This window comes from Schistocerca nitens, chromosome 4 (genome assembly GCF_023898315.1).
Source record: "Schistocerca nitens isolate TAMUIC-IGC-003100 chromosome 4, iqSchNite1.1, whole genome shotgun sequence".
Lineage (NCBI taxonomy): Eukaryota > Metazoa > Arthropoda > Insecta > Orthoptera > Acrididae > Schistocerca > Schistocerca nitens.
The window spans coordinates 318,974,721-318,986,725 of NC_064617.1; the positions used below are offsets into that span (position 1 = coordinate 318,974,721).

Consider the following 12,005-nt stretch of genomic DNA (forward strand, 5'->3'; position numbering starts at 1 on the left):
ATTAATATAAATTTTTATTTTCTAATCCTAATTTTGAGATTTAAGATCCTTTTTTAAGCAGTACAGTTCTTTCTCCTTTCTCTGGTTCTTGTCATGGTACTTTTGATGCAGCACCATCTGCAACTCTAATTCTTTAACATTTTAGAACAGGTATTGCTATTCCAAAAACAAAATTGACAATCCTAAACTGGGATAACAAGAAAAGAAGGAAGAACACAGTGAAGGTGCCAGGTTTCTGGATATTTCCCTTTCCCTCCAGATTACATACAGGTGCTAGAGATGAATGCACAACCCAAAATTATCTATGAAACAGTTTCTCAACCATTTATAGTGAGATACAATAACAGTAGCCTCCAGTTTGGTATGTACCATAGGTACCCTTCCACTACAAGACTTTAAAAAAGATAATGAACGCTTATTGTAAATGTTGACATCTTATTCTTCATATATGCTCTCAATATAATTAATAATCGAATCACAGAAACATGATTTATATATGCCGAAGAATTGCAAAAGTGGCTGCACAAATATTGTTCAATAATTTAGCAAAGATATTTTCTGTATAACATCCACTGCTGCTGTCATGAATACATCATTCTAAGACATAAATACAAGAGCAAGATAGTCAGTCAAATCAATCTCCATGATGCCTATGTTGTCACAGTTTGTTGGAGAGACTATAAAGACAAACTATTTCACAAAGCAGACCGCATTTCACAGTTGCTTCTATTTATGTGCCTACTTACAATTCATTTTACCATATACCCTACAGCTATATTAGAGGGAATACTATCGTGCAGAAATGTTGCATCTGAATCGAACTGACTGTGACGTCCTTCTGTTGACAGCTTTATCAATTCGTGTATTTCATGGAACACAATTTGGAACTTTCACTCTACATATGGGGCACCATCAATGTATAGCCTCTGGTAGCTTTTCTGTGCTTAATATTTATGTGTTTCTTTCCTTAAGTAATAATAATAATCGCTAACTACTGATAGGCATAGTTAGCAAATGAAAGATTTTGATAGCGAACAAACAATGTATTTACCTTAATAGTGTTCAAAAGTCATAATATATATATCAGTTCGTGATATCCAGTATTAAAAATTTACTCTTTCTGATGGACACACGTCCAGATCATCCGCTCTCAAAACTCCGCCATCTCACTCCCCACATCCACCACTGCTGGCAGCTCACCTCCAACTGCGCAACGCTATGTGCTGTTCACATCCAACTGCCCACCACTACAATAGCAAATATTTCAACAATGCGAACCAGCCACAGACTGCACATAACACAGTCAGTGATTTTCATACAGAGCGCTAAGTGGTGTTACCAACATAAAAACCTAAACGACCTACTTACACAGTATACTAGTAAAAGTGCTGTGTACATTTTGGCAGTTTTTACAAGACAAGTAGATGTTGGTATCATCACAATGAATGATGCAAATGAGATTTTACTTTCTTAACAAATGATTGCTGTTCATTTCACTCACAATAATTTAAGCAATGCTTTAGGTTCCTGCCTAACTTAAACCTCGAAAATCTTCATATATGCTTAGAGAATAGTGAAACATTTGTGACCAGCAAGACTGCAACTATTATTGACCATATTCCTTTCCCATGATTCATTACAACATTACCAACGTCTACATGTCTTGCAAAAATAGCCAACATGTAAACTTCACTGGAACCAATGTTTTTTATCACATATCTAGTTCACTGTCATTCGAAAGATCTTTTAAAGTGACTGCATAGAAACTATTGTTTCAGATTCCTCACCATTAATTATTCTCACTGAAAATGAATACTGCTCCACCAGCTCGCCTTTGGAATTTCAAGGGCTAACTGGGTTTACACTCACAGCTTACTCCTCATACAACCAGTTTCATGTTGGAATTTTACATAGCAACCACAATTATGCCTTGACTTTACATTTACTTGTGAATATATATTCCTCTATGAAATCTGTAAAAGAACTTAGGAGGAAAATTGGGGTATGAGCTCAAAGAATCATTTTATTTACAATACAAGAGTATCCAGTATATTGTCATCACATATTTACTTTATTTTCCACAACAAAATAACAATACAGCAGCACTCACACAGGTTTTTACATTTAAAATCACATTAATAAATAATTATAGTCTATTAATGGCAAAGAAAGAAAGAAAAAAAACTGGCGGTTCCCCTGTACATAAACTGCCCAACTAAAATAGAAAAAAGATTAGTGATACTTTGTAATTTTAATAAGGAAATTACAAAACAAAAGAAATGGAGGTCCCCAAACACATACATTTGTATATTACAAATTGACTAGGCAGTGATTTCACTTTTCAGTTACAAGGAAACCAAGACTGTCCAGGCTAGAAAAGGAGCCAAAATTCACACAGCCAACCACCTAACCAGAATCAAACTGAAATTAAAACTTTCAGTAATTATTAAAAAAAGGGACCACTATAATCAAAGCCTAACACCACAAAAATTAAACGACCATGCCAGAAGAGGTCAATAAAAAATTACAACATTGTCAAGAACTTTAACACAAAAACAGACCTTCCATGCTATTTTACAATCAAGCATGTATAGCCAGTAATTGGATTCAAAACATTATTACTGCTCAAAGAATGCGACAAAAGACATTTGAAGCCTTAAATGCAAGACACTTTACAATTTCCAAAGTGCAAAGACAGATCTGAAGAAAAAAGCATGGCTAGATATGTAATATAGTATTTAACATTTCTGATTGATTTTCCTGAAGCAGTGACATTGCTACTCCCAACATTAAAACTCTTAATAGTATCAGTGTGCCATACTCCACATAGTGAGAGTCAATTATTTAAATAATTCTTACAAAAAATGATTATGTACTTTGAAAAACTGTGGAAACGTAGAATATTTTACCTTTGCCAATATACATATTGATATAAGGTTAAAGACTTCAAAGCAGCTTTTCCTATTTAATATGCTAAGATCACACAAGCTACATTGGATTAATAACAATCCAACAAGGCAGCCACTTGTCTTGATAATATATCACTAACTGAAAAATAACTATATGCCTAAGGGGTGTTCAATACTCATTTTCTTTCAGACCATGAAGGTGCATGGTTATAATTAAAAAGCCTATACTGAACTGCATCAAAACTTAGTGAATTTTTATCTGACAGAATAAGGCCAAGAGGCGCATTGCTGGAGTGAGAAATCACATATCATGTAGGAATACTTTAAAGAGCCAATAATATTGACAGATGCATCTCTTTATAATCAGCTGCTTGGTGCATATTAAGGAAAACCAAGACAGCGATGAACTGCAAGAGTCTATATATAAGTATCACATTTGTAAAGGGCACATAATTGATATCATAGTAACTAGGCTTAAAAAACCCAAAATAGTTGCACTTTGGTAGAGATACAATTATTTAATATGTTGCAAAATACAGCATGCAGTGTATCACTGAATGTCTTCAGAAACATTACAAAATGGTTGCTTGAACAAAAAAGCTTCTATACAATGAAAGAATTTAAAATTTGTAATAAAAATGACCTAATCTACTAAAACTGCTATATGATCTGAACACTATATTATTCAAGGTTTTCATAAAACGTTTAATGTCATAGTGTTGTAATTTATTTTCCTAATGACCTTAATGACTGACATGTATCAAGCATATCTCTTTTATATTTGTTACAATGATTTGCACAGCTTGTGTATTGTGTCATATGCACTGTTCCTCCTTTTTTCATTCTACATGACACATTTATATCTAACGATTATTACATGTGTCTAGTATAAACCATATATATTCCTTTAACATGTTCACATTGCCTAACTTATCATGCAGCTATACAATTTTTGTAAAAATGCAACAGAAATAGCATGAAAAATGTCTGTAGATGAATTAATAAATCGAACTTAACCCCTTCATAAAAATTCAGAAAACATCCTTGGTGGGATGATGTTTGTCGCACACAGTAATATTCTCGACATAAAGCATTCAAAGAGTGGGACAGTAATAAAATCGATCAACATACAAAACGTTTTTGGAAGTTAGAAAAGAAACATCAGCGCTAGAAAGGAAGATTTTGTTTTAACATTTGATTAACAACATGGGCATTAGAGGAGAAGCTCAGACTGCTTTGTTAAGCATGGGGAAGGAAATCGGCTGTGCTCTTTCAGAGGAACCACTGGCATTTGCCTGGGGCGACTTGGGGAAATCACAGGAAACTTAAATATGGATGACAGAGGGCGATTTAAACTTCCATCCTCCTGAATACAAGTTTAGTATGTTACCACTGTGCCACCTCTCTCAGTATCAAAATTAGACAAAATAAAAGACAATATAATAACCATCAACTTCATGAAATCAGTAAGACTTCCAAAAGCACAAGACTCGAAATTTCTTTTCCAAATTCTCTCAGTTCATGTTTCCCTAGAATCCCCTTATATGCTCCCATAAATTGCCTAGTAGTAAATTGTTCCAACCACCATGAGACCTAGTAACTGCAAATATAATTTCTAGGTGATCTTGTGAACATTTATAAAGAGATAAATACTTAAGCACAGGTGTTCACACACTTCCTTGTACAAACAGTAAACTTGAGATGGGAACTAGAAACCCAATAAACCCAGTTTTTCTATCTGAGTGAATGACCAGTTCACCAGTGCCCTTCAGTTTCAGTACAAGAATTCAAGAATGTACTGCCCTGCCTCAATGTGGAACTCATGAATCTTGTCATTGTTATTGACACAGACTGGCTTCTTCTATCTGGCTTGCACCACGCTCCTTGATTTCATAATGTCAAAAAGGCGATTCATCGGACTTATAAATTTGACAGTAGCACAGCATTCAACAAAAGTCGAAATTCCTAGTGAAGATACTTCCTCTAGGGCATCAGCTACTGTATCACTAAAATGCTGTGTGGCAAGTGAGACTTTCATTTTATTTTTAATCCAATTAATGTGGCTTTGCCACTACTTATTAGCTGAATGAAGACCCCCATTTCATGAAACGTATATAGTGCTCAATGTAGTTCCATGATATTGTTTTACCGGTACAAGCAATCAATTATTTTTGTCCCCTAAAGTGTTCTGTACCAACTTATGCATGTGTGGTGGATCCAGCACAAGTGATTCAGAATTGTGTTTGACGGAAACGCTGAAGGCAGTACATAAAGTTGACATTACAAGACAACAATCTAGTGAAGTCGCCACAGTGAGATTTTATGCAGCACCATCAGATGTCAAACATATAGCTCTGACACCTACGGACTCTGCAAGCACACGAAGTTTGCTCTTTGGGATCCATTCATTTCTGCAATTAAAAAATAACCAACAGAGAGTTTCCAGCTGTCATTTACGCCCACAAACATGAACAGCAATGCTTCTTTTGCTTCTGGCAAACTATCTGAATCAATACCAGATCCCATATCAACATAAGCAAAGTACCGATGGCTGTCAAACCCTACACGCTGTTGTATTGACAAAGACTGCAAAGCATAGGAAAATATGAATGACATGAGGCAGCTTTCACTTTCAAAACTTCAGAGGCCTCAGTTGTAAATCCAGGAGTCCCATTCACACTTTGGTACCATTTACTTATTGTTCTAGAATGTGGCAAGCAAGTGTCAGAGTTAATCCTCATTTAATTGTAAGCTTATGGTGAATAGCAGTTCAGCGTTAGTGCAAAAGACCTTAAAGCTGAAACGAATTTTCTGGGAATGGCTAAACCTGTGGTCTTGGCATATTGGCGAGACAACAACTCTTCATTTACGCCTCACACACTTTTAAGCACAGAAATACTCTCTTCTGCTAAGTAGTTCTTCTTCTGCAAAGCCTTGGCAGTGTCTGCCAAACCAATAATATGCTTTTTCTGATGACAGTTTGGCTGGTGGAGTTTTATCTTCTTCTTATGCAGCGTATTTGCCTCAGACACAATGTTTAACTTTCGCTTGATGCAAGCAACATTGTCATGAGATGGTGGGTATTAGGGAGAGGCAGATAATTTGACAACGCTAGAAAACAAACAGATGCATAAAATTACTAAAGTAGCATGTCACACAAGTGTTTGATGAACAAAAATTATTACCAACTTGGCAGTGGTTCTCAACCTATACTCCACAGAACTCTAAGGATTCTGCATGCACTTCCCAGGATTTTTGTAACCACTACTGTAAAATAAATAAAAACTGGGTCTCCTCTGCTTCCTGCCTTTGTAACAATACTCTGAAACAAGATTAACAAGTGAGGTATAAATCAGGCTGAAGGAGCTCTGCAAAAGTAAATCATTTAAAAAATAACTCCACAGGAGAACAAAAGGTTGGGAACCACTGTGAAGTAGTTTGACACATGTCTTTCCGGGAACATAATGGCTGGTCATCCTCTTCATTAAATCTCACTGATTTCGTTTCAGGTGTGTGTTTGTCGAACACATGTCTTTGCTTAGGAACCTGCAACGTAATAATACTTGCTTAGAACGCGCCATATGTTATTTAAGCAGTGTTAAGATCGGAAAATCTGTAACTGCGAACATTTTGAATATACCAGTAATGGGAATGTGTAATTCACAGGGAGATTAACAGAATGTAAAACATTATAGGAGTTAAAAAATTCTTTAGTACCGTTTAAATAGATGCTAAAATTAAGGAAAATGTCACAGGAGTGAGGGCAAAAGCGGTTAATGGCCTGGTTGAAGGAACTGAGCGGATTTACTTTTGAACAGTATAAATCTTGACATTAGGAGGCATTTGCATTAAAATTGTCAGATTGTGTCTTTTTTTCCCTTTTCTTAAGGAGTAGAAAGCTGCAAGGATACAGGGAACAATATTTGTTAACCGTGCTTTCGTAAATTGTGACCCACAGTAAATGGCAGGTGCTTATAAAACTATGTCCTACTGCCAGATATAGAATTACTGCAAACCACCATCTACACATACTACAGCATCCCTACAATATAGACAACTGTTTTGTATTGTTAATTTAACCAAATAGGCAGACTAGAAATAGCCGGTATTGTTTTCCAGACTAATAATGAAATTCTACTTGAATTTGGCAGTAGCAGGCAGACTCAGTTCTGCATCAGACGAAATGACCATTTAAGTGAAATAAAAGACAAACTAGATTCAATATTACATCAACCCAATTATGTTGCTGCAAAAGAAAGTTTTCCTAGACGAGTCATCACATCACAGTAGGCATCATATTCTTCAGATAAACAATCAAACAGTTCAGAAGAGAATATATAATCCAACTCATTCGTAACAGCCACTATAAATCATTTTTCAAACTTACACGTTATCAGTTTGCAAATATAAGTACATGCACAATGCAACCAAATGTTTTGTACAAGGCTTTCAAGAAAAACATGAATCCGCCCAAATAACTGTATCACAGAACATGATAATCTCATTTGAACAAAGAAAATCACATATTGAAAGGATGGTTTCTTCCCTGGAGACAAAATTCCCTCCCTAGATTAGCCCAAACCGTGAACGTTTTTGTAGGAAAAGACAGTGTGTCCACCTCTGCTGCCACTGCCACACAAGTCTACTAATGCTAAATACTGTCAAATACATAAAACATCGAAACATTAAAGTTATTTAAGAAACATTCCGCAAGTAGGATGGAGTTGACTTCGTAGCAGCTGAGGAGAGCTCCGCCTACCATCCTAAGGGAGCCATGGGTCTGATGATGGTTATGTAAAAATAACCGAAACCGGTTACCTATGTCATTGAAACATAAATGGTGTGATCAAGACTGAACTTTAGTCAAAATATAATAATCTATTGGTCACTGTATTCCAAAAAAATGTTTACCAAAATTGTACTTAGAAAAAGTATTGTGTTGCTAATCCAAGTGAACTGGCATACCATTAACTGTCTAATTTTCTTTGTGAAAACTATTTAGATGGTTATTTCTGTATTATTCAGAGTTACTTGTAATTGTGTCCTCCGGCGGACACTTATTATTAATTAAACGCTTGTGTTGCGTTTGAATGAAGTACATACTGCATAGTAACTGGGAAGCACATTACATGTGTGGATGGTTCTGCTTGGGATGCCACATTCGAGCATAATGATGACGAGATGTTATAACTCTTGTATATTCGTATCTCTCCAGTGTAGTTACTGTGTACAAAGACACTTTCGGAACTGAAGTGCGATTTAGCTGCACAATTTTATGCTATACTAATTCTATGTTTCTCGTTGCAATATAGCCTCATCCAGAGGGATAAGACTACTCATGTACTTTTGTTGGCGAAAACTATGCAACGGTCCCAGAAAACGATGTAACAGGCCTAGTAACTAAACTTGGAGAGGTTTCCAGGCATCACTAAAGCATTGGAACTGTCCAGTCGTCTCTCCAGGATTGTCATCATGGTAACAGGGATCCTGCATTACAGCTATATTTCCCAAGGTTTGACAAAAATTAGAACCATGAACGAACTACATAGCATGCTTAGAATAGCAATGGAATAACAGGTGACATCCAGCAGAGAGCCTTTTTATTAGCATATTCAGGAGCACAAGTGTACAGATTGCTCCAGCAAGTCAATTCTAAGGTGTAACACAATGAACTAATACACATAACACCTGAAACCAATTTAATGGAATCATTTGATTCTCACCTTCATGTGGCAGCAGCATGCCATAATTTGTTTAGTTGTAATAAGAAGAAAGGTCAAAGCTATCACCAGTGGATCGCACAATTGCCGGTATGTCTAGAGATTGCAGATTTCAGTGTTTAAACCCTAACTGTAAATAATTATATGTGGACTCGATGGTGTGGAAATGATCTTAGTTCTTACTTCATTCACTAAATTGGAGCCTTATAAATGGCTAACTGAAATTAGATGACGTCTCCTTGGATGCATGTTTACCGCTCATTCGGGCATTTGAACAAATTGTGAGGGCTTCAGGAGCCCTACAGGATCTCTCACAGGTTTATTTAAATCGGCAGTCTCACCTAGGCTCTCTCTCGTCATTCTGAGAAGAATCTACCACCCTCAGGATGCATCGGGAGCCCCTAAGAAATTATGTTACCCTAGACCACACCTTCAGCAGCAAACGTGACTTTGTATGCTGACGGACCATATGCGGAACGTCTCGCAATTTTAATGGCTGTTCAGTGATTACGACTGATTGTCACGATTTCCAGTGGAGAAGATGGAGCTAGCTTTAACTCCTATGAATGTGATGATCTGTTGCCCGGTGGATGATGGTTTCGGATACGGGTTTCCATCAGCAGTTTATTTTTCTCCTGGATCCCTCTAAAATCTCCAACGTTTTTCGATATGTAGGACAAAAAAAAACCTGCAAATGGAAACACATGCCTGAAAGCGTCATCCACCAACGCAACAGAGCAACGCATTCATAGGTGACAAGGCCTGTCTATGAAGCAACTAGGTACATCTTTTGCACTGGCGATCGTGGCTATCAGTTATGATCACCGGAAAACAACATTGCGAGACGTTCCGCCTATAGTCTGTCAGCATACAAAGTCGTGTTTGCTGCCGAAGGGGTGGCATAGTGGCAGGTGCTTGCGCCTGTAACTTCGACACTCTGTAACGTCGCTGGATGACATATCTGGACATGGGTTCCTACCTTCCCTCAAGACACCCACCCCACAAGAAACACACCACCCTCGAAGTTCGTTTGAAGCATTTCTGGGACACTCTGTATGTGCTCAACAACTAAAGTTTTGCTTGACAACACAGATTATCTTATTCCTAACTGAAGTAAAATCGTTAATTATTAAACAAAAAAGATTCTAAATCCAAAGATAACTCTGTCTACTTTCAATCTTTTCTGCCTGTTTATTGCTGGTCAAGTTCTCTGTCAGTCGCTATCAACGCCTTAAATTTTTCTTTTTCCTAATACCGTAGATGTTCTAGTCCAGTTAAAATTACTCGATGGTTGACACTTCACGCGTTGGAGCTGGTTTCCTCCTATGAGGGTGCTCAACACCAAGCCGGAACCATCCACCATTGCCGAACCGCCACAGTAATTGGGCAGCTCACTTACTTCCAGTTTCTTGTCCAGCATTCTTTGTTGATGTGTTTGTATCCCAAATCATGGATCTGGCACTTTTATTTCGTATTTCATCACATATGGCAACGGCCTTGCCGTAGTGGATACACAGGTTCCCGTGAGATCACCGAAGTTAAGCGCTGTCGGGCGTGGTCGGCACTTGGATGGGTGACAATCCTGGACGCCATGCGCTGTTGCCATTTTTGGGGTGCACTCAGCCTCGTGATGCCAATTGAAGAGCTACTCGACCTAATAGTAGCGGCTTCGGTCAACAATACCATCATAACGACCGGCAGAGCGGTGTGCTGACCCCACGCCCCTCCTATCTGCATCCTCCACTGAGGATGACACGGCGGTCGGATGGTCCCTATAGGCCACTCGTGGCCTAACGACGGAGTGCTTTAAATTTCATCACATATGGTAAGTGCACCAAAACCAACACACACACTCACACACACACTCACACACACACACACATGCACACAACGTTGCTAATGAAATACACATTTTCATACACAGCACAAGCTAAACACTACTGGATACTTCTACACAAGACACAATTCTGTGTGATGTGTACAATTATCCTAATCAGAGAGATCGTCTTACGGTAAATGAGCTTTGCACGTTGTGTGAAGCAGAATTTTCGAGGCTGTACATTCAGCATTGTGACTGGGTCACTACAGTCATGAGTATAAGTACATAATGCAGTCGTGTGGTATAGCGCATAAACTTCACGTGTAGAAGGTCGTAGGTTCGAATCTTCTCAAACGTTACGATTTTTCTATTTATAAATATGATCAGAAGAGATCGATTATTATTTTTATTCAGTTAATTTGTTTATATATATTATTTTTAACTTTGTGGCCACGTCATTTTCATCATCATATAGACTTTTGTATTTGCTCTAATTTTTCTTCATATAATTCTTTTTTCATTTGGATTCGGCATGTGTCACCCATGATCTGCGACAAGGTCCCAGCCAGGATTGCTTATCAGTTGGTAACACAGCAGCTTGCGTAGCCAGTTTCACGTAATCAATGATAACCAGAATTACCACTGAAATTGGATTTTTCCTGTCTTGTGTTTCCTCGTAGAGATTAGCCTTAAGTGTCATGAACAAAGCAATCGTGATTTTAGTTCTGTCGCAGATTGTTGATCGCCGTTTTCTTGGATACTTTGCGCATACAGAGGTGATGGTTAGCTTAGGACATGAGTTTAAATTCAGCGCTACAAAATGAGATGTCTGCCGCTGTTCAATCACTGGTCACTTAAAATCAGTTGTTGACCGTGCATCTCGAATTTCTAGCAGACCTGTCGGTGGCCGCTTCCTACAATGCTCCGTATTGCACATTAACTGCAATGGTGAAGTGACCCTCTGTTTTTATATGTCGCCTAAAACTGAGCGCTAGCCGGCAGCCGATGTGGCAACACTACAGTGGTAAGTGAGACATCAAGTAATTTTAATCGGGCTGTAGGCCCTCTTCTGTTACTATGAAAGTGCAGATGGCATATGAGGTTTGTTTCTACAGTTCTGCTTTTGTTGACGAGTTTTGGCAACTCAAATACTTTGTCCTTACTCCGATAATTGATCCTTCCACGATCACAACCTTATGTAACATTATTATTCCAGTTATTAAAGCATATCAGATTGCTCTAACAAATCTAATAAAGACTCCCTTATTTCGTTTCTAACCTCTCACTTTTTCTCTGTTTTTCTCTTTAGCCTAACCATTATGCTATCGATAAAGTGGCTCTCAGTGATAGATTCCCATAAATATTTACTATCGTTGGAAGCATAAGCACTGTATGCTTTCTACTCTGATCTATCAAACAAGCTCATCACGGAAGTCACAACAACAGTCATTGAGCACTCTTAATGATCAGCATTGTTCTGTTCTCTCAATTTTTAAAATAATCCTTAAGCCTTCAAATAAAACCTGTTTCAACTGTGTCCATGATTTTGACCTTGGA

The 12,005-nt window shown here is 37.7% G+C and overlaps 1 protein-coding gene across 2 annotated transcripts in view; it reads left to right on the forward strand.

Moving 5' to 3' along the window:
• Positions 1–11,169: 11,169 nt before the first annotated feature.
• The window catches only part of LOC126251756 (sialin-like), a 134,373-nt gene continuing 133,537 nt past the window's right edge, over positions 11,170–12,005 (forward strand). The window contains exons 1-2 of one of the 2 annotated variants that reach the window (XM_049952372.1): positions 11,170–11,224; positions 11,344–11,472. In XM_049952372.1, the coding sequence (XP_049808329.1) occupies positions 11,454–11,472 (19 nt within the window). In that variant the 5' untranslated portion in view covers positions 11,170–11,224; positions 11,344–11,453. Of the gene's footprint in view, positions 11,473–12,005 lie in introns of both variants that reach the window. The other variant, XM_049952371.1, reaches the window with a different exon arrangement.